The sequence below is a fragment of the Hydra viridissima genome, unplaced genomic scaffold, assembly GCF_058129835.1.
Source record: "Hydra viridissima isolate aposymbiotic clone 2 unplaced genomic scaffold, HvirCarnegie_v1 scaffold_2, whole genome shotgun sequence".
NCBI lineage: Eukaryota > Metazoa > Cnidaria > Hydrozoa > Anthoathecata > Hydridae > Hydra > Hydra viridissima.
This window is the reverse complement of record NW_028324301.1, coordinates 17,933,012-17,959,475: the sequence shown is the minus strand read 5'-3', so window position 1 is coordinate 17,959,475 and position 26,464 is coordinate 17,933,012. Positions and strand designations below refer to the sequence as shown.

At 26.5% G+C, this 26,464-nt stretch overlaps 2 protein-coding genes and 1 non-coding gene across 6 annotated transcripts; 1 reads left to right on the top strand and 2 right to left on the bottom strand.

The window, feature by feature from the left end:
* Nucleotides 1-15,062, bottom strand: LOC145182476 (TBC1 domain family member 19-like). Of its 4 annotated transcripts, XM_090078738.1 has the most exons (24): nucleotides 14,878-15,062; nucleotides 13,352-13,458; nucleotides 12,250-12,325; nucleotides 9,857-9,905; nucleotides 9,635-9,686; nucleotides 9,003-9,077; nucleotides 6,669-6,744; nucleotides 6,542-6,588; nucleotides 6,413-6,450; nucleotides 6,267-6,327; nucleotides 5,464-5,527; nucleotides 5,236-5,277; nucleotides 4,777-4,889; nucleotides 4,147-4,221; nucleotides 3,912-3,974; nucleotides 3,705-3,789; nucleotides 3,522-3,563; nucleotides 2,750-2,782; nucleotides 2,475-2,544; nucleotides 2,130-2,169; nucleotides 1,360-1,451; nucleotides 1,126-1,241; nucleotides 724-794; nucleotides 1-251 (listed from the first exon to the last, which is right to left on the bottom strand). In XM_090078738.1, exons 2-24 carry the CDS (start codon nucleotides 13,451-13,453, stop codon nucleotides 147-149), a joined length of 1,587 nt encoding a protein of 528 aa, XP_089934864.1. In that variant the 5' UTR covers nucleotides 13,454-13,458; nucleotides 14,878-15,062; the 3' UTR covers nucleotides 1-146. The 4 variants fall into 4 exon arrangements, 3 of the variants coding, with proteins under 3 accessions (XP_089934864.1, XP_089934863.1, XP_089934865.1); XM_090078737.1 differs by lacking the exon at nucleotides 14,878-15,062 and having other exon boundaries at nucleotides 13,352-13,467; XR_016449810.1 differs by lacking the exon at nucleotides 14,878-15,062 and having other exon boundaries at nucleotides 155-251; nucleotides 4,151-4,221; nucleotides 13,352-13,467.
* LOC149892282 (centrosomal protein POC5-like) lies at nucleotides 15,059-21,500 on the top strand. Its single transcript, XM_090078740.1, has 9 exons — nucleotides 15,059-15,733; nucleotides 16,069-16,265; nucleotides 19,662-19,732; nucleotides 19,954-20,083; nucleotides 20,163-20,351; nucleotides 20,484-20,543; nucleotides 20,657-20,888; nucleotides 20,980-21,135; nucleotides 21,236-21,500. The coding sequence occupies exons 1-9, from the start codon at nucleotides 15,367-15,369 to the stop codon at nucleotides 21,379-21,381; spliced, it is 1,548 nt and encodes a 515-aa protein (XP_089934866.1). The 5' UTR covers nucleotides 15,059-15,366; the 3' UTR covers nucleotides 21,382-21,500.
* A 2,219-nt stretch (nucleotides 21,501-23,719) lies between these two features.
* On the bottom strand, nucleotides 23,720-23,791 carry Trnae-uuc (transfer RNA glutamic acid (anticodon UUC)). The gene has a single exon. It is a non-coding gene; the product is annotated as a tRNA-Glu (tRNA).
* Between the last annotated feature and the right edge of the window lie 2,673 nt (nucleotides 23,792-26,464).

Sequence of the window (26,464 nt, the reverse complement as noted above, 5' to 3'; positions counted from 1 at the left end):
ACTGGTCACTGAATATATATTTATAAATCAATTTATATAACTTTATACCATAAAGTTAATTTTATAACTATATTGCTAACTTTAAATATTTTTCTATATAACTATTTACAAACCTTCTAATAAATTTAAGTTAAGCATTTAATTCTTTATTTACTGTTATTTTTACAAGAATATTCACTGAGTTCACCCCCATTAACGAATCGAGTAAGTAAAGGAACAACTTTAATCGTACTGATGTCCTCAAGAACTGCCTAAAACGAAAATAAACGAGTAAAACCAACTCATACGAGACACAAAATTTAGGTCTTCTAATTTATTAAATAAAAATTAAATATTAATAATAAAAAGTTAATAAAAAAATTAATGACCACTAAAATGAGAGTTATTTTCTTTCTCCTAGTGAAAAATGATTTCACTAAAAAGATCATAAAGGAAATCTAAGTTCTCATAAATCAGATTGATTCAAAACCATAACCATGACCCTCACAAATGTGGTTTTGATTCATCATTATTTAGGAACTACCGTTCAAAAAGTAAGAAAAAAAAAAGGTCCTTTTTAACCATCTAATTATTCTTTACTACTATTTATTATAAATTAACTTCCACTAATTAACTAATTAACTATTAATATTGATAATTATTACTATGATTTCAAAAGGAAAAGAATTGAGCAATTTTGCTCTGTTTTGAAATGATTTGTTAAAAATAAAAATTGCTACAAACCTCTGCTGTTTCTAAGTTGGTAGCACTAAGCAGATTTTCTCTTCGGAACTCCATTATTGTTACAGCTAAAACTAAAGAAAAACGTTTTTTTTTATTTTATTTTGTTTTAAATTTTTTTTAACCTACTTTAATGAGATACTGGAAGCATGGAAGAAGAAACATGGAAGAAGCATGGAAGAAGAAACATGGAAGAAGCATTGAAGAAGCATGGAAGAAGAAGCATGGAAGAAGCATGGGAGAAGATGTTTTGTGACCAGAAGTATGTAAAGCAAAACACAGACCATCTTTTGAATTCAGATTCATTACTTAGCTGCATTCAATAAAAACAAAAAAATTCGTAATTTCGTCATCCAATGAAACACAAGACGTCTTTTTAAAATATAACAAAAGGGACTTTATTACCTGCAAGAACCTCTAACGAGTTAAAACCAAAAATACGATCCCAGAGTTGAAGAGTTTCTTCCGTCGCCAAATAACCAGAATAGGCAAACATTAACCAATTAAACACCAGCTTCAAACTGAATCAAAAAATATATATTCCACTTTTTGATTTTAACTAAAATTTTTTTCATAGAGAAATATTTCCGCTTTTCAAAAATGAAAACGGCAAAAATGAAAACGGTAAAAATGACATACGGCGGAGCGCCAATATCCGTCAAATACTTAAAAAGAGTAATATCTTCAGATATCAATAACAATTCGAATAGTGAGCAGATAGACAAGATGCCCTAAATATGTAAAATCATAGTAACAGATTTAAGCAAAATAAGTGGTTACTATAAACAAAATTCTTCAAAACTTTCCACACCTTCAATAATTAAAGATGTTCCTTTAGAGTTTAAAAGTCCTGTTCTTTAAACTGTATTTGAGTTATTTAACTGTAATTTATAGTTAAGTAACTCTTTTAAACCCAACATCATAGACGGAATAAATCAATAACAGAAAAAAAAAATGTTCGTAAAGGAATTTTTTGATACAAATCATCAGCATAGCCCAATTCTGCCAAAAGAAAAAAGTATTTTCAAAAAAGTATTTTCGTTTCAAATTGATAATTTAACAACCTAATTACACCTCTTATGCATGTCTCAAAAACATCATTTACTGAATAAAATTTTTAAAACAATTCCAAATACAAAATTTAATCATAAAATAGAAACATTTAGGAGTGTATTTTACCAATATTTAACAACCCAATATGATCTTTGCATTTTGATTGACAGATTTTCACGACAATTGCTTTACATATTATTTAACTTAGTAAAATTTTATACCTAAATTTTACCAATTCCTCTGCAGAAGTCAACTAGAATTTAACTATTATTTTATAATATTCCCCAAATCAACCAATCAATGTAATCTTATAAATTTTAGTGATCATACATTACAATCAAATTTGTATATTTTACCTGTGAATCTGATGAAACTGAATGCAGCTTGATAAAGTACCTAAAATGTAAATAGTAAAATAAGAAAAAACCATTGAACAAACTTGTATCAATTCTTGAGGAAACTTTGTTTTTTCATTCTAAAAGTGATTTAATAAAATGTGTATTAACAAAAAATAAAAAATGATAACTTTTTTTACATTAAACAAAAAAACCGAACAAAACTGACAATTAAACTTTTAACAACAATAAATTATTACACTAAGCAAATAAGCAGCATAACAATAAATCATATTTGTCAAGCAAGTAAGCAGCATAACAATAAATCATGTCAAGGAAAAAATCTAAAAAGACAGAACAATTCACCTGACATACAATTCACGAAAAACAAAGTAAAGTTCTTCAGGTTTTTCATAAATATAACAAAGAGGCGCGGCTGAAAAATAAATATAACAAAGAAGTGCAACTGAAAAATGTGACCTAAGTACAAAAAATATTTCAATTTAAACATAATAGTGTTTGAAAATTGTAGTTCAATCATAATAACTTTACTAAAAATAATCAACAAAATTTAACATAATCTGCCTGCACTTGTCCTAATGCATAAATATACCAAATACCACCATTATTAAATTACATACCTAACACAGAAAATCCATGAAATGGGAGAATGCCTGGTATATAAAAAAATATATATATTTGGTTTTGTATTAATTAAAAAAATACTGTGACACTATAGTAATATTCTGATGCTTGTAAGATGATAAAAGACATACATTCAACCATTTTAAAAGAAACTATAATATTATTCTGGTACTTGTAAGATGATAAAAGACATACGTTCAACCATTTTAAAAGAAACTATAATATTATTCTGATGCTTGTAAGATGATAAAAGACATACGTTCAACCATTTTAAAAGAAACTTTAATATTATTCTGGTACTTGTAAGATGATAAAAGATATACGTTCAACCATTTTAAAAGAAACTATAATATTATTCTGGTGCTTGTAAGATGATAAAAGACATACGTTCAACCATTTTAAAAGAAACTATAATATTATTCTGGTGCTTGTAAGATGATAAAAGGCATATACATTCTACCATTTTAAAAGAGTAACAGTATTATAATGAACATGACAGTTAAAACATTTAAGAAGACATGAAATTATGCAAAATAAACATAAAAAGAATTGGATTAAAACAATGCAAATTTACAATAGAATTTTTTAAAAAAGAAGCATTTCCTAATAACTTTTATACAATGTATTACTTTTGTACAATGTAACAGAATATAACCAAATATAACTGAATATAATTCAATGTAATAATAACAATTTTAGATAAAAAGGATGTTAAAAAAAGTTACAACAGACAATTATTATGGTGTCTCAAAAATATCAAATACATACCACAAGGTGGATAAATAATGAAGTTATCTTCTCTTTTACTATCTGAAAACAGAATTGTGTTTAAATTTAATTTACATGTCACCTATGTAAACATAAGTCACCTGTACAAACATAAAAAAAAAGATAACTAACAAAAAATGATTATGAAGCATAAAAATTTTTAGATTAAGACAAAATAAAAACCTTTTAAAAAATATTTTTGTGGGGTGATTGAAGATTCATTAAGTATATTCAATAAGCTAGTATCTCGACTGAAGGCAATTAAAATCTAGAAAATAAATATTGTAAAATATTGACAAAAAAAGTTATTAACAAACAGAATTACCCAAACTCCTCATACTTATAGAACTGTAAAACAAGTAATTCTACTACTACATCAAATTTTCTTACTTGATAAAGCAAATCTTCAAACACAAAAAAAAGGTCACTGTTGGTTGTACTGAGAAGAATATCCTAATGCAATCAAATCAACTTACAAACTTTTGAAAGCAAAACAATATGTCATCAGGCATTAAACAATAAGTCATCAGGTATTAAAAGATACCAAATATCATCTGTTGTAATCATCAAATGTCATCAAAAAGATTTTTGATTTATGTGATAGTTCTTTTGAGTAAAAATTTACCTGCCTGAGCAAATGGTCAACTAACATTTCATATTCAAGAACTGATTTTTTCAACTGAAAGTAGTACAGTTTGTCCTAAAAAAAAGAGAAAAGTATTTTTTTTCTTAACTTTTGCAAATTTTAAAATCTCACCTAAAAATCCATCTGAGCATTCTGCAATTAATTTTCTTTATGTAATATACAGATTTAACATTAATTTAAATGGGATCATAATTATGAGAATGTTCTATTTTCAAATTACTATTCAGAAATAATGCTAAATTACTGTAAGCTTTAAATCATAATTCTAAGGCTAATAACACAGTTTATGCAGAAAAATTACACCTATCCTTTTCTCTTATTTGGAAATAGTTTTGTGTTGCTTGGTATCACCTATCTTTTTAAATAAAACTATTGATCTTTAGAAAAATTCTTTGATTAAGAAAATCTGATTTGTTAAAAGCTTGAAATATTCATTTCTGTTTAAAAAAGAAAATTAAGTATTTTTTTGTTAACTTTCCTGGCTTGAAAAAAAAAAATCCATAACAGATAATTAGGGTCTATCTAGTTTTCACATCTAAGAATTAATTTTATAACATTTTATTAGACTACATAAATTAAAAAAAACAACAACAAAAAAACAACACTCACTTCATCGTGCAAGTTTAGATTCAATAAAACCATCCAAATTTGCTTTCGTAAACCAATAGGACAGCCTTGTTTAAGATATTGTCTGGCTGCGCTACTGGATCTCCTTGTTATAACTAAGAATGTTAAAAGGTAAGAATGATTGTAAAATTATTTACTAGTATAAAAAAAAAAAATTTTAAGTTTTTCTTTATATTTCATGTTAAGTGATAAACTGAAATGAAAAACCTTTTGTAAGCCTGGATTTTACATTTTTCATAAAAATGTGGCAATTCATATCAAAATTATACAAAAAATATTTTACAACTTTCATTTATTGAAATGTATACAATTTAAAACTTTAGAACAAACTGCAACAAAAAGTAAACATTTGTACTTTGATCAGATAAACAGAAAAACTTTTGATCAGACAAACAGAATTATTCTAAATATAATTACAACTAAAAACATATTTTGAAAAACCTTTATTTCCAACTTTTATCCACTCATTTTCAAAGCAATCTTCTATAAAGTTGAAACATGAAAAATAAAAGCAACATAAAACAACATGAAAAACAAAAGCAACATTATAAAAGAATATGAAAAATGAAAGCAACATTAATAAATTGTTGCATCCCATTAATTTGTTTAAAACTGTTACAAATAAACTGTCAAAAAAAAATTCACTGGTTGTAATAAAAACAAGCTCACCTTTTTGAAATTGACACTTTAAACCCATTTGAGGTGAAGTGCAAAGAATTGAATAAAAAGATTTCTAAAATAAAAATATATAACTTTGAATAAAAAATATCCATACAAAATATTCCAAAGTAATCTTCAATAGTTGTAATACAAAGGAAATAAACATCTTATAGTAAAAAAAACAACTACATTTAGCTCAACTTCACAGTAGCTTGCTGATGTAATACTTTGACTGTGAACAACTCATAACCATTCATATTACCATTAAACACAACATTATCAAATGGTACAGAACATTAACTAGCTTTTTTTGATGGTTTTCATAATTATTTTGCTATAATTATGAAAACCATCATAACTAATCAAGAAATATTACTATAATATCAGAAAAGTATTCATTAAAGTTAACTTTAAAATAAACATTTAACATAACAAAACAAAAATTTAACATAGAATCTCTCTACTTTATTCCTTTAGTCTTTTAGAAATGAAAATTGTTCAAATACTTCTGAACCTCTTTTTTGTTTTAGAATTGTTGAGTTGCATTATTGCTAAAGAAAATTTCCTAATTTTCCAAAAGTCTAATTCTAACATTTCTTCCCTAATAATATAATTTTTAAAAAGCTAAAATGATAAACATATCACAAAAAATATAGTATAGAAAGTTTAAACTAATTGGAGAACTGCTAAAGAGAAAGAAAAGAATAAAATAAAACTGTTATTTTATCAAACATTGTTTTATAACTGCTATCATTAGTAATCAGTTATCATTATAAATAAAGTTTTTTTAAAAAACAAATATTTATACGAACCAACTCCAAAATATCTTTAACATATAGGCATGTCTTCATTAAACCCAAAGGTGGTATCGCACTAATGTTATGATAATTGGAAAAATAGTACAAATGTTTGCAGAAAAACTTCCACACAAATAAATATAAACAAACAAAAATTTTACCTTTCTCTCATATTGTTATTCTTTAAGGATATCAACATCTAAAAAATTTAATATGCATTTTCAACAACAATCAAATTTAAATCGGGGGGTCTAACTCATAACTCAATAATTTATAATTTTTTTTCTTACTTGAAAGAAATCTGTTGCTGAATACACAGGTTTTAATTTGATGTAAGCTAAACCAAATTTTAAGAAATCTATAGCTTTGCAAATTATACCAAACATCAAGATCATAATTAAAAATAAAAATCAATACCTTTATTATAATCTTCATGGCTCGACATTATGCTATAAATTGTTGCTTCTAAATCTAATTGCTGGTCAACAGTTCTCTAAAGTTAAATATGAAAACTTAATTCACAATTTTGTGCAGCAACAGACAAATTTTACAAAGTTATTTTAGAAAATAAAACTAAAAATGTAATAACATGTAAATACAACAAACAACAAAATGAGATAACAAAAAAATCATTAAAAGTAACAAAATATAAAAAGATAAAAAAATAATAATTGTATGCAATAAACAATTTATGATAATATTTGGTAAATAGTTTCACATTAGCATAAAAAATATTTTTTATAATGTCAAGTTTTACGATTAAAATTAAGCACCTTAGAAGAAAAAGCTATCACATGTGGCCATTAAAGTGGACATTATACAGTCTGAATGTAACTTTTCATAGATATATTCGATCATCAATAAATATTTGCTCATCAAAAACAACTTATGAAAATTTGTAACAGCAGTATCTTTAAATTTCCTTAATGTTGAATTTCATATATAGGATATAAAGCAGTAAAATCACTATTTTGTAACTGCTGCTTTCTGATAGTTTGTAGCACTAAATAGGGCTTTAGATTGTCAGCCCATTTTGCAAAAATGACTTTTTTGTGTCATCAAGCTTTCTAAATAATACTAAAGCTTTAATCAGAAATAAATGAATTTAAAACTACTGTTACATTTTGGTCCAACAAACAGAAAATGTGACAACAAAAAAGTTAAGTTGTAGTCAAACAGCAGTTGCAACTCCAATATGAGACTACTTCTGTAAAAAAGTGATTTGCCTTTGGTGGGATATGAAAGGTATATTGTATTTTGAGCTATTGGAACCTATGAAAACTGTTGATACTCAACATTATTCTCAACAACTAAGATGTTTGGATGAAGTAATCTTAGAACTGAAAATGACTACATGGCAATTCTTATCCACAGATTGCTATGAAATACAATATTTGAACTAGGCTGAGAGGTCATGCTACATTCTGCTTATTCACCAGACGTAACACTGCCAGATAACCATTTGTTTTGCTCACTTGAGCATTTTCTTTGAGAGAAATTGTTTACAACCCAGCAAAACTTTGAAAATCTCCTCATATCTTTTTTTTAAATCCAAACAAAAGATCATTAATTATAATGGAAATTATTTTATTCAAGACTAATTTATTTGAACTTATTTTTTGAAATAAAAATGAAAAAACTTTTGCATACTCCTAATATACATCCAATTTCCAGATTCCATAATGTTCTTCTAAACGGATTTAAAAGTAACCACAATAATAACAGCGGCAAATTACCACGTATACAAAGAACGCTGGTTTAAATCTATGCAGTACCGAGTTTCCAAAACACCAAATCTTCTTAATCTTGGCCCACACTTCGTACCTTCTTTGAGAGATATACCTTATATGGATATTATTGCAATAACATAGTTTAACAGAATCTTTTGGTGATATATATATATATCTTTGTTCTCTTGTTAAACTTTGGCTTAATTTTTTGCCCATTTTAAGTTCTTTTTAAGACATTTTCCCTCAAATCCTGTGCACTTTCAATCTTGTTGTTATATTCCAGCTTTCTTTTTTTCTTTTAAAAAAGTTGAGTTAAAACCAAAGTACAAGAAAATGTTAATTCATAAATGTGAATTCATAAACTGTTACAAACAGAGATTTTGAAATTTCTTTCCTGATGACATACTATGATTCTAATATTTTTGTATTTTAAGATTTTCAATTTTAATATTTTTTTGTTCTGACACTTTGCTTCAATAGCAGTACAATTTTCTATTGCAACATTTTTTGTTTCTGACTCATTTCTGTTCTGATTTATTTCCATTCTGAGATTTAAAAATAAATTTTTAAAACATTTCATTAAAAGTCAGCAATTACTTAAAATGATAGTGATTGCTTTTTTAAAATAGTAGGTAAATTGAAAAAAAAATCAATTAGAAGATTGATAACAATTGATAAGCTAATATAATCCTCATATAATTAGAATAGACAAACTTAGCATTAGATAAAAGATATTATATTATCAAAGTTATTGAAACAAACATGTGAAAGGAATAAATAATATTGATTTTTTTGAGCAATTTAATTTATCTTCTTGGTGGCTATCATTAGAAATATTTTTTCCATTTAAGTCTGACAATAGATATCTGTCATGCTTTAAGGATCACTTTTTAATGTAAAAAGTGATCCTTAAAGCATGAGAGATCTATTGTCAGACTTAAAAATTCAGTAAAAAAAAATTAAGGTTTTGATTGAGAGTCAAACGCAGACAAAAAAATTTCTCTTTTACAATTAAGCTTACTTTTTTGGATAAAGGCAGTCCAAGTTCTGAGCACATCTTACAAATACTATTCATAATACATTTCTTCCATAATTCCTAAAAGAGCAATTAATTATATATCTTTAAATGACATCTCTCAACAATTTATAATAAAGACAATCATAAGAATACACTTTTGTTATTTAGAAAGATTTTATTTTTAACAAAAGGCATTTAAATTATTTTTAAAAGCTTTCTAAATAATGCTAAAGTTTTAATCAGAAATAAATGAATTTAAAAAAACTGTTACATTTTGGTCCAACAAACAGAAAATGCAATAACAAAAAAGTTAAGTAAATTTACATGAATTGTCATTACTGACTGATAATAATGACTAATCTAGCATCACCAATTAAAAATCTTTTGAACAGACTATTTTGGTGGCAAGAGATTTAGAGAATTATTTTTCACACTTTTGTCTTTATATTATGTTAATGAAAATAAACAAAAGTAGATACAAATCTTATTACAGTTAAGTCACAAATTTAGATTAAAACCAGCCAATCCAAACCTACCAATGTAACAAAAGTGCTCACAGTTTATGTTGAGTTTTCATTAATCAACTGTGTAACTTTTTCTATTTGTACTTCATTTAAAAACTCAAATTTGCTTACCTCAGCATTTTTTAAGTAAGATAAAACTCCATTATTTTTGTTGCTTTGTTGTCTAAACAATAGTAATTTTTATTTAAGAAATTTGAAATTTTACAATTATTTTGTATAAACGCATAATTAAATTATAAAATCTTTTTTTGTCATAGATAAAAGATTTAAACTCCTCAAAAGTAATTTTTTTGTAGGGTAAATAAAAAAAGGGTAAAAAAAAAAGTTTGCTACCTCTTATTCATGTGAGTGAAAACCATATTTTCTATCTCCACATAATATCCTACAATTATTTGATTTCAGATTTTATAAAACTGTTTAAAAAAAACAACAACAAAAAAAAACTTTTAAAAAGTTTAATTATGGCATAAAGTGCTTTTATCTTTAGTATGAATAAATGCAAATTTTAAAAATTGTTAATATGATATCTTAAAATTTGAAGCTTAAAAAAAGGTCATCATCCAGATTATGTATTTTGATAGAAAATATTTAAAACAGAAAATAATCAATAATTTAACAACACTTTAAGCACTGTTACTGTGCAATTGATTATTGTTGCAAGTATTAAAAGGGAATACTTATTGTTTAGTAGGTACTTTGTCAATTTATTAAAAATATTTATTTAAAATACTTTAATTAATTTCAATATTTTAAATTTAATTAAATTCAAATATGCATTACAGTATATATGAATGCAGATTTGAATTAGATTTTGAGATTAATTCAATTTGAAATTAATTTGATTTTCCATGGAATATTGATGTAGGACCGAAGGATTTTTGTTAAAAATGTCAAAAAGAATCTTTAAAGGTGGCATTTTTTTATTGCATTTTAGTTTGAGTTGGGAGTAAAAAAAAAAATACCAGAATGAAGCTTTCATATTTTACAGATAAACCACTAAATCCTTTTAAAAATTATCTTTTTTTTTTAATGTCAAAGTTATTTTCAAAAGAAGAATTGAAAGCTAACAGGTCTAGAACTATATAGTTGTTTTATTATCAAAAAACTTATCCCCTGCAACACCTACTTACTGGACACACGAGCACATATACATAAGTGTGTGAATAAATAGTTTTATAGTTGTGGCTAGTTTTTTGCACAATTTAACTGGGATTTGGTGCCAGCATTACACAGATTATTTAGGATGGTTTTGCTGATGATCCTTGGTATCTTTTTAGGCTCTGGATTTCCAGTCTTGCAGCATAGGGATCACATTTGGCTTCTTTTCATCCCTTTATAAATGTTTTAAAGCTTCATAAAAAAAAAACTGTTATGGTTTACTATATAATTATCCTTTAATGTTACATTTATCAGGCTGTTTCTAACTAACCAAATTTCAAGGCTGGTTTTTCAGATACAATACTTGGAAGACTTTATTTAATTAAAAATAAAGTGTTTTTCTTTATGCAATAACAATATAAAATTAATTATTACATTAAAAAAAAATACTAATCTGACAAGATTACAACAATTTATATGGATTTTATCTAAAAAAACAAAATGTTGGACATTTATTCCTGTTTTCCAACTGAGCCCTAGAATCTCAATCATGTTGACTTTTTTCATTATGATGAATAATTTTAAAAACAATTAACACCTTTCCCCGATTAACTCTTTCTGAAATTGATGCTACTGTTCTTTCATGAAATATTGCTTTTTATAAGAATTTTGTAGCTTTACAAAGATTACTAGTCTTGTCTTTATCATAAACACAATAAAATGTGATACCTTTAGAAATTTCATATAACAACCAATGCCTATTTCTAACCTTTTCAGGGCTGGCTTTTATAACATAACCAAACTGTTTTTTTTTAAACCTAAAATCATAAACACTACAATCTCTATGTAAAAATTGCCTTCTTTGCACATTTATACTCTCTTTAGTAACATTGAATCTCTTTAGCTAAAACCATTTCATCAACCATTAACATGGCTTTTGGTATCATTTCACTTGAAAATTTAACTGATTTCAACACATCAACACCATTTGCTTGAACCTTATTTAGTAATGAGATTGAGAGTAAAAGAAATTTTGCCAAAAAAACTTTACATGCATTCTAGGACAAGAAGCTCTGTAACATTTCAAAAGTCTCCACTAATCTTAAAAATGTGCAACCAATTCTTATAAAACCCCAAAAGTCTCCAGTAACTCTATAGGATTTCTAAATAACTTTTTATCCTTGATTGTGAAGAAGTGTATTACAGTAAAAGTATATGTCAGATGATTTCAGATGTTTTGATTGATTACAATTAATGTTGTTCTTTCATGTCAATCAGCATTAACTATATCAGCATACAATCAGCATTAACCATAAATTGTAATTAAATTAACATGATTTGTAAAATATGAATGCTAATCTAATACACCTTGTAAAATTTCAGATTTCAGATGGAAAAAAAAGGTGATGTTTTTTATGCTTGCAGTATCTTTTTTTCTTATTATTTGTAAGACAAGTAAAAGTGTTGATCAGTAACATTTTAAAAAATGAGACCTTAGGTTTTCTAGCATACTTGTCTTTTTAAGTTTAGCATTCTCATTTTAAAAATCATGAGGACTGTCCAGCTATTGTCAAGTTTTCATCACATTTTATTGCATGATAGATAATATTTTACTCTAATAATATTACCTGAGTCTTTGATAAGAACTTTAATTTGCTCTTCTACATCTTTTATATCTGCAGATGCAGACCAGGTGGAGTCAAGCTAAATTTATCATAATACTACATATTATTTAATTGAAACAAAACATTAGGAAGAGCTTAAAAAATGAATTTAAGGCCAAAATATTTGGTAAACATTTTTATCTTTTCTATTCTTTTCTGAATGTGCTTTAAGATCATTTGTGTCATGCAAACTTTAAAACATGAAATACTAGTTATCACATTGATCTGCTGAAAAAAAAAAATTTTTTTTATCAGTGTAAATATACTCCTAAGCTAGAATAAATCTGTATAAAGAGATTTGAATTTTATTGCTAGATAATCTACAGAGCCTTGCTATAGGCTTCAGATCTAAAATAAGCAGCAATAATTGTAAAAATTATTCTTTAATCTCTTGAACAGATCAAGATTTTAATAGTCACGACCAGAACTGAACTTGACAACCAAACATAAAATTTCTGCAATTAAATGTAAAAGAGAATCAAAGTTGCAAGAAAATTATGCTAAGATTTCAAAATATAAATGTAAAAAATACTGAAAAATTATCAAAAAATGGCACTTATACTTTTAGAATCTCATCATTATTTAAAGCCACTAGCAGGCGTTTACTTTGAATGGAGAAATTCAAACTAATACCTTACAATTGCTAAATACTTCAATATTGTAATTGCATTTTGTATATATTAAAACTGTAAATACAAGTTTTACAAAACAACTACAATAAGTATTAGTTAAAAATGGAGCAACATGCTCTATACATAATAATTGTATATCATACTATAAATATACAAATACTTTGCAATATTTTATGTCAGACAGCTACTCAATTTTACAGTGGATCCTACAAGTGTAATTTTTTTTTTCCTTCTTGATCTAAATTAAATTTCTTCTTACTTGTTATATAAATCAGACTTTTGATTTGAGGTGATAAATTTTAAGAACTAAATCAAAATATCTTTTACTTTATTAATTTTGAATAATAAATGTTGAACTAAATACTACACACTAAACTTTTATATTTTAAATGTTTTCAATAACAAATTGTATATTGAATAAATTTGAAAGTTACCTCCAAATATCTTTGAAGGTCCAAAAGTGTTTTTGAATTGCTGATGACATTATCATATATATCATTATTAAAAGAGCTGTTGAATACTTTTTTTTCACACATATAATCTAAAAACAAGTTGATGGCACATAAAACAGATGAAATTTTTATGAAGTAATTTTAGATGTTAACAGCATTTTACAATATTTAACTGTAATAGCAGAGTTTGTAACTTTTATTATTAAAATTATATACATATAAGTTAAAACGAAAAGTAAATAAAGTTATAAAGAAAAATCTATATTGAAAGTTAGGACACATTCCAGCCCCTTTCTTTCTTTTTTTTTTGTTAAAAGTGTCTTTGCCCATTAAAATTTTTCTCTACTTATTTTCTCAAATTGACAATTTATTAATTTGAAAGTATGCGTATTTAAAATATCAGTAAATTGCTTAATATTTTCAAAGAATTCTATTACACTGTTTATCTCCTTTTTCATTTTCCAGTCAAAGCTAAGTCAAACATATGAGAATTTGATGTAGGTAAAGGAAAACTTGATTTTATGTGTTAAACCTCATTAATGTGTTTTTGTATGTAAAGTCTTGTGAGTGTGTTGTTCATAGGTTTTTTAAGTAGTTTCCTTTTTACATCAAATATTTTTTGCAGTACTACTATTCCTGCTCCAATTCTGTTCTTATAGAGCTCTGAGCAAGATTTTGGCTTTTTTAAAAATTGTCCCCGATATTTGAAGGTTTTCTTAAAAACAAAAGGTGTTGTTTTTTTTATTAATTTTTGAAAATATTTTGTAGCCGTTCATATTTTTCGAAATCAAGACTCTAAGTACTGAAGTCACATTTTTTAAGTAATAAAAAAGTGCATTTTAATTTTACATGTAAGGTTTTATTTGAAGTATTTTTTTCCTTGTTAAAACATCTGGAATGATAACCAATCATAATAAGAGGGTAAAACCGGAAAATATCTTCTGTCAATTAAATGCAATTCCAAAAGAATTCTATTTAAAAATAAAACTGGTTTAAAAAAATTACAAGCTCATGATAAAGTTTCTATTGTTGCTTTTTAACCTACAACCGCATTTAATTTCCTGATTTTAGGCGATTTTCTTTCCTAAAGTGCGTGTTAGAGAAGGGGGGGGGGGGAGTTATTCTCAACTTAGCTCTCAAAAAAAAAAAAAAAATCCTCTTGGGAAATCATTTTCTACAAATATATTTTAATTGATTATATTTAGCCTGCAATCAGCATTAACTATATTAGTATCAATCAGCATTAACTATAAATTATAATTAAATTAATCATAAAAATTGCTTCACTTCGAAATGTTGTATAGCGTATTAGTATTAGTCGCTAATAAATTTGTAATAGATAGTGTAACAGATAGTTTAAATGGTTAGGTTAATACTAAACTGTCAACTAAAGGTTGTTTGTTTATTTGTTTGTTTTTTTCTAGTTTTCGAGAAAAACCAAAGGTTTTAAATTCTGGAATTTTATTAAAATAAATTATTAGGCTTTAGAGTATGGCACATAATCTTACCTTACGTGTATGACGTTATTTGCATGGTGATCTGTTATTAAAACACGCGGGGAGGCGCGTGTTTGATCTCTAAAAAAATCTCTATAATTATTTGAAATTGATTATAATTATGTCAAGAGATAAGTGGTTTATATGTACTTTGTTTGCGCCATTTTGAGCGAATCAGTAGTAAACAAAAAGTAAACAAAATCTCCCGCGAAAGCTATCCATTTAATCAATCAGGACGTCTCTAAACATAAAAACGTGACAAAGTTAACCTTAATTGTGATAATCTTATCAAAGAAAAGAAAACCGGTCACTAAAGTTCAAATTTTTTTATAAGATAAATAGTACCATATGAATGTATGAAAACAAACCCTACATTCTACGAACTGTTTATAATTTCATAACTAGCTAAAGGTCTCTTGTTTCTGAAAACTTTATTTTAGAAATACATGAAACAAAATTACAGTTCCGATAACTTACTAAATAAAAATTTAAACTTTAAGAATGAGTACAATAACCAAATCAGATTCTATACCAGATTTTACAGAAGATTTATCTCGAGGAAGTTCTGTTTCCACTGGATTTGTAAATGAATACGAAGAAATACTGAAGTACGCTATTGTTGCGCCTAAATTACATGGAACTCACAATTTTTATATAAATAAACCCACTCATGATAAAGAAGAGCTATCCTTTTCATCATCAAAGAATATAGATAACAGTGATAAAACAGCAAATGAACTGATTCAGAATTCAAACAAAAGTTCTAAAATACACAATAATTCATCTAAAATAACTGAAGATTCAAGAGTTAATGATAAGATACTAAGATTTAATACTCTTCCATCCAGTGCTTTAGATTCTTTACTAGGTAGGTACTTAATATTATGCTTACCCCATCATATGTATGTATGCATATATATATGCATGCATGTATGTTTATGTATGTATGTATGTATGTATGTATGTATGTATGTATGTATGTATGTATGCATAAGAATTTTTAGTTTATATATATATATATATATATATATATATATATATATATATATATATATATATATATATATATATATATATTAAAGATATCTGCTTGTACTTGCCTAATTATTGCTCAGTTTTACTTGTAACCCCACCCCATGATATGTGAGCATGTAATCAGTTTTTTTATTTCTGTTTATAATATATTTTTCTTTTACGCTACAGAATACTCAAATACACCTGTTAAAAATCTTCCATCAAGTACACTGAAATTAGATAATGATTTAAATACAGAAAATACCAGAGCACCACTTGAAAATGAAGTTGTTAGTTCCATTCAGAGTACTAAGATTGATGATGACCTAATAAGCATGAGTAGGCATATGGATACCTGGTGTTTACAGCTTAAAAGAAATGTTTTGGCACGGTTTGCTTTGTTATTTAACATTACTTGATATAAGCTAAATAGCCTATCTGTATATTAAAATTAGAGTAGTTTAATAAATTTAATTATATTTATGCTACTTTGTTTTTGTGTTTCTTTCAATCATAGTATTAATCATACAAAAGGTTTATAGGAGTAGCATGTATTGTAAACTGGTTCAAAGACCATGAGCTTTCAATAATAGGCTAACTTTTTGCAATACAGATATATAAAAGAATCAAATTCTTCTATCTGTTATAACTGCAGTTATAATAGATGAAAAAGTAGACCTAAAATATGACTTATTCATTTTATGACACAGCTTTTTTTATATAGGTGAAGTGTCTACAATGTTCTTCAACAATTTAAATCAAATGCTTCTGCTCTTCCTGTTTTTATAGCAAATAATAAAGCTGTTGTTTAAAACAATGCCCCTCTCAGTATTGTTAATGACTATTCTAAAGATTCAACTGTTCTTTTCAATGGTATATGAAGATAAGCATCTTTGACCACTTTTCTGCATCTTTTAATTAAAGTTTTAATTGAGAGTACTTTAAAGAAAATTCAGGTAGCAAGTGTAGTTAGATAATCTAAAATTCTTCTGTTTGGTCTTTCTTCAACTAAGTAGTCTTGATTTCTTCAACATAATTGAATTTGTTGTTGAATCATCTTTTTCTGCTTTATCTTTAGTCATGGCTATCATTTCACTATTTGAAAGGTAGTGTCAAAAAACTACTCTTATAAAACTTTTTTAAAAAGGTGTAATTATTACAAGTAGGATTATCTCATTCTTAAGATTTTCAAGATATATGTTTAGAAGTCTTTTTGTACATGGCTATCTGTATATCATTTTATCAGTAGTCAGAATTTGTGGAAGCAATTAAATTATGTAACATTTAGATTAAAAATATACATTTAATAAAGGTTGTTAAAAAACTTATTTGCTCTATAAGATTACTTCTGCTATCTAGCTCTGTAAATCTTATACACTTGAACATATAGTTACAAAAATCGAAATATCAGGCTATGTTTACTTTAAATTTGTAATGTTTATTTGTTTATTATGCATAAACTATTACTGTACTGTTTTTAGTATGTCATAAGTTAGTAAAATAATAAATGTATGTTTTTATTGTTGGTGAATATCAAAAGTTCCAAACTACTGGCATAGCAGTGTATAAAATGCTCCAGTTTTTTACAAACATATATATTGAGGCAACATTAAATAAGATAATATTGCCAATATAATTATTGTATATATTAAATAAATATATTTGTAAATTATTTTCATGCATTTTTCAAGCCTTACTCAGTTCATGAGTAGTGGAGAGGTGTGTATTTGTTACAATTTTGGTTTTGATTTGAAAACTTACTTTAATCATAGAAAAAATTGTTTAAGTTTTTTGACATTAATAAGGTACACATATATATATGATAGAAATGAAGAGCATATATTGGTTAAGGTACACACATATATGAAAGAAATGAGGCACATATATTATCAAGTTAAATATTAAAAGAAAAATTTATATAAAAAACATTCATTTGTTAAGATAACTTTAATTTTGTAACAAGTCAGAGGGTAAAGTTGTACCATTGTATCATCAATTATGACAGTAGGTAATTCAAGTGGAAATAATTTTAACTCATATTTATTAAACTAATAAAATAGATAAAAGGTGCAAATGTTAATGAGGAGTGTTAGCTTCTTTGTTGTATTAAATAGAATTATATATATATATATATATATATATATATATATATATATATATATATATATATATATATATATATATATATATATATATTTATACAAAAAAAAACTTTCTTCATAAAATAGTTTTAAAACAGGTATACATTGCATATAAAAAAGGACAGATGAAATAGGGATCATTATTCATACAAGTATTACACAACCATTAGTATTCTTGTGGTAATGTTTACAGCAAAAAAGGCATATATATATATATTTACATATATACACACACACACGCACTCTGTACAATTTTGTTCTGGCTTTTCTATTTGCAGTCTAGATATGGCAATTTTAGGAAAGTTTTTTTCCAGCCTCCTTTTTATCTCTTCCAAAGGAATTTTCTCTAGATTATCAGTGTATATAGTTGTCGTAATTTTTGCTCTATCAGTCTTAAATTTTAATATTGTAAGTTTTGAAAATTTAACAAAATGTTTTGTAAACTGTAGAATGCTTCTTCTTACATCCAGACACTTTTTTCCCTAATCCACCACTTAATAGTCCATTTCATAGACAAACTTTTAGCTGTGAAAGGCAAAGAACGATGGTTTGCTAATAGCATTAACACTCAAACAAACCATGATTAATATTTCTCATTCTTATGAAGTAATTGCCTAAACCTGTTTTGTGTTTTTTTTGAGCTAACACAGGTTATCAGCCACATTGTTTTTGCAGGCAAGATTTGCATAAATAGGCATATGAGTTTGCCAAAGGATAAAAATCTAAATATCCAAACATTTGGATGAATTGGGAATAGCAAGTGATGATTGGTATAAAACCTTTATGGCAATCATCACTTGTCATTCCCAATTTGAAATGACACCCAAATTTGTCAGTAAGACAACTTGAAGTTACAATATAAGTTCGAGCTGTGAATGAACAATAAATAAAGTATATAATAAATGATTATATATATATATATATATATATATATATATATATATATATATATATATATATATATATATATATATATATATATATATATATATATATATATGCAGGCTTTTTTTTTTTTCTCACTTCATGTTTTTTTTACATATCATGGTATGGTATATATACATATATTTGGCTGTTTCTTGTTTTTTCACCTCCTATTACCCTTTGACAGGCTTCTATGTACTTTTTTTTTGGTATGGTACCCTTGAAGTTTTATGAGACCTCTTTATGAGTCTTTATAAAACTACTAAAGTTACCATTTTTGTGAGTCTATAACATTATAATCTGGCTATTACATAAATAAACTAGCAAGTATGTTTGCTATTTTTAATCAAGTGATGTAGGAAGAAATGAAGGGGCTGTAATGTGTTGTAACATTTGCCCCTCCGTAAATATTGACAAATCTCATCTTTAAATTTTATATATTTTTGTCTATTTGTTTTATGTTTTATAAACATAATATAAATTTTATGTAGGGATGGATTGTCTCCTACATTCATACATTGTAATCTGGTGTATATTGTAGTCACATTTACATAGACATTTTTTCTTGAAATATGATCTTTGTTTTTTTTTTTAAATTAATTTTTACTTAGTTTTAAAAAACTTTAGTAATATTTTTGTCATTTGTAAGTTGCTGTTTTTTTGTTGTTGTTGTTTTTGTCATACATGGTTTATTTATACATTTCATTTACTTTCTAGGAAGAGCTTACTGATATGAAGATGATTCATCTTCAGCAACAAGAGCAAGTTGTTCAAGACTTAAAAAACAAGTAATTACATATTTATAGGGATAATAAATACCAATGATATTTTCAAGTTTTAATTCTTGAGAGCAATTCTTAAATATATTTATAAATTTGTTACATTAGTGAAATTCGATAATTAAAAAAATATTATACATAGAAATTTATTGAATTGTTTTGATTACATTCAGTGTTTAATATATAATTAAGTATTTGACCTCCATTTTATTTATTTTTTTATTGTGCAGGTTCGATATTGAGTTGATACGTCATAGCCATGAATTAGACAGCATGAGAGAGTTGTTATTTACACTCGAACAAAATGTGAAGCAAAAAGATGAAGTTATAAAAAATCTTGCAGATGCTCTTAACAAGCAGGTTTTTAACATTCAAACATAAAAGTTAAATAACATGAATTAAGACTTTAAATATCTTTTTTGGTTTGTTTTTGTCTTAGAAAGAACGATGTGACAAACTTCGATTGTTTAGCATGTGGCGGTTAAGGCACAACAATAAACAGCGCCAACATTTCTGTTCAAAGATGGCAGATAAATATTACAAAAAAATGTTGTTATCAACTGTGTGGAGTGCTTGGAGATGTACAGTTGAAAAAAACTGGAAACAGCGTGCAGAAAAAGCTTGCCAGGTTTTGTTTTCATTACTTAAAAATTGATGCTCTTGATTAATATTGAGTTTTATATTATTTAATTTTTTTTAATTAGCCTCTTTTAAATAGAAAGAATCTTTTTTTTTTGAATTCTTTAAATTTTTAATATAGATAAAATCACAAGAAGTGTGTGTAAAGCTATCTGAGGATTATGAAGAGAGACTTAAATGTGTAAGATTTCAGTAAAAGAATTTTGAGCTATGAAAAATTTTAAATCAAATGTTTTCAAAATTTTAAAATAAATTCAAGTTTTACGATGACTAACGTTAGCATGTTCTATTTAGCTCGACCAAGAATTAACAAAAGCACGTGAAGAAATTGCTAAAATGCACTCTGAAAGAGAATGTTACGAGGAAACAATGAAAAAGGCATTTATGAGAGGAGTATGTGCTTTAAACATGGAGGCGATGAATATTTTTAAAGGAGAAACTGACACAAATGAAGTATTTCAACGAAACCATATCCCATCTACATCTAATCCAGTAACGCTTTATCAAACAAGTCAATCAGCAAATGGTTATTATTAATTTTTTCTATATATATAAAAAGGTTTCTGGTGCATAATAACCCTAATTGTTTTTCTGTTGTTTTTTTTTTTTTCTTTCAGAAAAAACAGAAAAGAAAGTGAGTTTCAATCAAGCGAACGATTGCTTAAAAAAAAGTGAGACAATGACTTCGTCAATATCATCGTCGTCTTCTATAACGAAGCCTTTTAATGTAAAGATGACAGCGACAAAGAGTAAAACTTCTAAACCAGTTACAGGTTCCTTTCTTGTTTGTAGAAGTACTATTTTCGATTTTTTTTGTTTTTTTGTTTTTGGTAGATATACGATTATAATTATCAACATATTTATCTTTTGCAGGTCGAAATCATTCAACCATAACTTCCGTTAAAGTTGAAAGGCACATACCTTTTAGTGATTCTTATTCGCAATACAAAAAGTATGATAATGAAACGTTTAGTAAAAAAAAGTATTACTCACAATCTTGTTCGAAAATTGTAGATTGAATACATGCTACTGTCACATTCAAGTTACAATATATTTATTTTAAATTTTGAATATGGTAATGGTTAAATTAAAAATAATTTTTATAGAATTAAATGTTCTTTTCGTTTATTTAGACAAACGGAGTTTTCAGTGGGAAAAACGTGGGTTAAAATTGTTGTTATTTTAAATCAGAAAATTTTTACTGATATGAAAAAAATGGTCACAGATTTTAACTTTAAAATCGGTGCCGTAAATCGCAGATACACATACCTAATATATATATATATATATATATATATATATATATATATATATATATATATATATATATATATATATATATATATATATATATATTAGGTATGTGCGTATCTGCGATTTACGGCACCGATTTTAAAGTTAAAATCTGTGACCATTTTTTTACCGCGTGCTCGAGGTAGGTGTCGTAAGGATGGATTTTTCTCGTCTTTTTTTTAGAGTTTTATATTGACTTAGATAATATTTTAAAAGTAGAGTGTTCTAAGTTTATTGCAATCTGTTTTTTTTTGCAGTTACTAAAGTTTTTAGTGATTTCATTGCTATTAAAAACTTCATTCCTGTTCTGGAAGTGAATTGACATTGAAGGGATGATGGGTTTTTTTTCTAACTTTTGAATCAATTTTATATATCTATTTTCTATGTACCTGCCAAATTTTATTAAAAAATAATGACACGCTCATATTCTATTTTTGCACGCAGTAAAGGTACAAAATATTCTTCTGTTGGAGAGGTTGGGTGGGGATTCAAGATTATGAACCTTTTGTATATTTGACTTTTTTATTCATTAAAAAATTGTTTTTTTAGAAAAATGAAACTATTTAAAATATTGGTGATTTTTTTAAAGTATTCAAAACATGATTTACACCCAAAAACACACAAAAAAAACCATATTCTGTTATTAGTTGAATAAAAATATAACCGAGGCAAAGAAATGCGCTAAAAACTAAACAATGAAGTTCTATTATAAAACCACCGTAAGCCGAACGCTAATTTTTTAAGTTGGTTGCAGTTTTCTTTAGCATTCCTTATAATGAATTTTTGTCACTTAAGTGGGCATAACTTTTAGTAGAACCATTAGTTTTTTACGAAATTTTCACCATCGTTATACTGATTTAAAGCTCTTTACAATGATGTAAAATAATTAAATAGCTGAATAGTTTAAAAATTTTGCACACATACCTATATATATATATATTAAATGACGACATCTTGTATGAGAGTTGAATAAAGTTGATATATGAACATCAATAAATACGAATTCTCTCAATACTAATTTTTTATTTTATCTAAGAAATTTTCGCTAGATTATTGATACTAGCATCTTCAGCTTTAATTACAAATTATTAATTTAATTAAATTACAAACAAACTTTAACGGTAACGTCACTTTTTAATGGCTTCTTTAAAGATCGCTTTAATTGGGCTTCTTTAATATTACGTAGGTATAAAAAATATGGCGTCCAGAATGGCGTTTTTACATATTGACCGTTTTTACAAATCGCCATTGTAATCGGCGTTTTTACAAATCGCCATTGCATTTGTGTGATAATGCTGTCAAACACACAGTTGATTTGAATGACAAAGTCTTGTTCTGGTTTGATTAAAAAGCCATCATCATCAGTCTCATCAAACATCATTCGCTTGACTTTTCTCTTTTGTTTAATTGGGAAGTCTGTGTCAATGTCAATTGCTTTTCCTGTTATTTTGGCAGATTCTATGAAGTCTTTCACTGCTCTTTCTCTGAGATACTGGATGAATATCATTTTTTACGGCATTTTTACAAAAGTTAATTATTACATAAATGAGATTTTTTAACTTAAGTTATGAATCGTCGAAGACATTGATAGAAGAAACTTGCGAGTGATGGGATGGGAGGAGATAAATAATCTTAATAATTGAAAATTGCCACCTTTACAATAAACTAACTTAAAATATTGAAATTAAACTTGTCCGATTTTCCACCCTAACCAAAACGGCGCTCGGGGCCTATGTATGTATGTATGTATGTATGTATGTATGTATGTATGTATGTATGTATGTATGTATGTATGTATGTATGTATGTATGTATGTACAAACAAAGTGAAAATTTGAGGTATTTTGTATGGAGCAGATAAAATTGTGCTTCATATATTTCATCATCTTATTTAACACTTAAAAACTATTTCTAGATTATTTTTTAGACATTCCATAGTCTTGAAATTCAAAATTTTTAAAAGGAAAATTCTCCCGCACGGGGAATCGAACCCCAGCCGCCTGGGTGAAAACCAGAAATCCTAGCCACTATAGTCTTTAAATTTAAAATTTTTAAAAGGAAAATTCTCCCGCACGGGGAATCGAACCCCGGCCGCCTGGGTGAAAACCAGAAATCCTAGCCACTAGACCATGCGGGACTACATCGATTAGAAAACATATATAAAATTAAAAACAGTTTAAATAAAGTGGGTGTAATGGTAAAATTATAGAAAAAAAATTTTACGTTTAAAATATATTCATTTTCGAATTAAAAATTTTGTGAGGTGGGGAGTTGATTTTTTCAAGAAACAAGTCAAATGTCAAATTTTTTACTGAAAGGTTTGTCCAGAAATATGTTAGCTATAATCGCATTTTAGTGATAAATCAAATCTAAAACATTCCGAATGGGGTCGCTTGATAAAAATTTTAATTCAGTGTCTCTTTCAGAACAAAGGATCTGGACTATATATTTCAGAAGACTTTTCGGTGATGAACTGAAAAATACTTTTATACTATATTAGGGGAAAGGTGCCTATGATGACATACTTAACTTTAACGTTTCTCTGAGTCATTACCTGAAAACTTAAAAAATAATTTTTGACATGGGTGTATTCCCTCTAGCATGCAGAATAATAATGAACCTCAGAATTTTTACTATTTTGCTTTTTTATAAGTTTCTACCATTAAAAAAAAAATACAAGTATGCCATCATAGGCAACTAACTGCTCCTATGATGGCACACTTTAAAAAAATAGACAAACAAGAATTTTTTTTTGTTTTTTATTAATGGAAACACAACTTATCAGAAAAACAAAATTAAAAATAAATATTTGGTCTATAAGCATAGTTCTCATATAAATTTTTTTCTACTTTTCTTTATGCTTGCAGATAAACAATGACACTAAGATCCACATTTTTGACAACAAATCCATGGTTCTTTAGAGCAAGACAGCGAATAAAGTTCATAACAATACAAAAATGCTGTATCAGGTTCGAAATCCATTTTTTTATTACTTCTTTTAATCTCCTCACTGCAGTATTTTTCTTCAACAGTTGTCTTTCTTTTTGTTTTTCTAACAAATTTTTCCTTTTTCTTTGTTATCTTTTTCTTTTGCCTTATCTTTTAATTCTTGGATATCCGGTGAGGTATTCAGAGGTCCAGTTTTTCCACGTTTTCAATTCAATTTTAGAGGGTGCTAAAGGCACCGGACACAACTTTTGTATACTAGATCTTATCCTTTCGTTGAAACAGAAGATCCAATGCATATGGAAGCTTCTGATGGGGGAGATCTCATTTCCAAATGTGTTGGTTTCTCAAACTCTCGTATTTTATCTTTGTTCTTAGCCTGATCACCTTTTTATGAGCATTAAAATTTATTTCAGGCATTTTTTTCAATTCATTTTGCAGACTTTCCTATGATGGCAACTCCTCGGTATGCCATCATAGGAAAGAGTCGCCATATTTATTAAAACAAGCGGTGTCTACCTTATTCTACACATAGCATTAAAATAAGTATTCTAATAAATGTACAAAGCTTTCAGGTTAAATGCATGAAAATTTCACTTCTGTATGATCTATAATAAAATCGTAATCCTAAATATATGAGGGCATTAAATCTATAACACCACATGCGAAAATTTATGTTTGTTGATTACAAAAGCATTATTTATGACGGAGGGACGAATTTTTACCAGAAGTAATGAATTACTAATATACACATGTTGGTCTAATCACTTATGCACCAAAAGTAATATTTTTGGAAATATGACCAGTATGCCATCATAGGCGCTATGCCATCATAGGCACCTTTCCCCTATATATTAGAGTGTATTGGTATTTTGAAAGAAGTTGCTAACAATAGATTTAGATAGTGTAAACATGATTAAATTACATATTTTATACTTAAATATATAATGCAGTAATTCATATATATATGAACTAATATTTTAATTTACAAAGGTTGCCAGGTAAATTCTGTATCATAAATATGAAATATGATACCTGAAATATCGTGTAATAACTAATTCTCAATTCTAAAATTCAAAGGACTGGTTTTTACAGTGTAAATAACTGATTTTTTTAGATCTAGAATAATAAACACTACAATTCCTATGTAAAAAACTTTTTTTAATCTTTGTACCTATTTCCCTTTTTTAATAATATCGATTCTATAGCAAAATATATTTCATCAGCTATTAACATATCTATTGGCAGTTTGACATCGTTCCACTTGAATCATACAAATTCTATTAGAATCTCAGAGAAGTACTATAAAACTTCTATAGAATCTCAAAAGTCTCCAGTAACTCTATAGGATTTCTAAGGAACTCTTTATCCTGTGCTGCGAAAAAGTGTATCACAGTAAAAGATGACTTAACACAGTATCACAGTAAAAGATGACTCACAGTATCAGATGACATAAAATGGAAAAAAAAGTAGATGCTTTTTAGGCTTGTAGTATCTTCTTTTTCTTATTCATTGTAAGGTTAGTAAAAGTGTTGATTAGTAACATTTTTAAAAATAAGATCCAAGGTTTTGCAGTATACTTGTCTTTTTAAGTTTAGCATTCTTATTTTAAAAATCACCAGGGCTGTTCAAATCTTCTTGTTAGAAGCATTCATAACTATCAGGTTGCGTAAAAGGTACTTTTGGGCCCTTTCTTAATATAACAGATGTTGAAAGATTCAAAGAATATTTAAACACTTTTAGGGAATGCGCAAAAGGTATTTGATTTAGTTCCCAATTTTATTTGTTCCTTTTTACCCTTGTCTTCAAAATACTTAATGATCAATTCCATTAAACTAATATATCTAAATAAATGGGAACTTTT

Excerpts from the sequence above, each read along its gene's own strand:
- LOC145182476 (XM_090078738.1), bottom strand. The coding sequence starts at position 13,453 with ATGTGTGAAAAAAAAGTATTCAACAGCTCTTTTAATAATGATATATAT. Across the intron at positions 12,326-13,351 it reads ACCTTCAAAGATATTTGGAG|CTTGACTCCACCTGGTCTGC; the intron begins GTAACTTTCAAA and ends TGATAAATTTAG. Across the intron at positions 6,589-6,668 it reads CCATGAAGATTATAATAAAG|CTTACATCAAATTAAAACCT; the intron begins GTATTGATTTTT and ends AATTTGGTTTAG.
- LOC149892282 (XM_090078740.1), top strand. The coding sequence starts at position 15,367 with ATGAGTACAATAACCAAATCAGATTCTATACCAGATTTTACAGAAGAT. Across the intron at positions 20,544-20,656 it reads ATGAAGAGAGACTTAAATGT|CTCGACCAAGAATTAACAAA; the intron begins GTAAGATTTCAG and ends TGTTCTATTTAG. Across the intron at positions 20,889-20,979 it reads AACAAGTCAATCAGCAAATG|AAAAAACAGAAAAGAAAGTG; the intron begins GTTATTATTAAT and ends TTTTTCTTTCAG.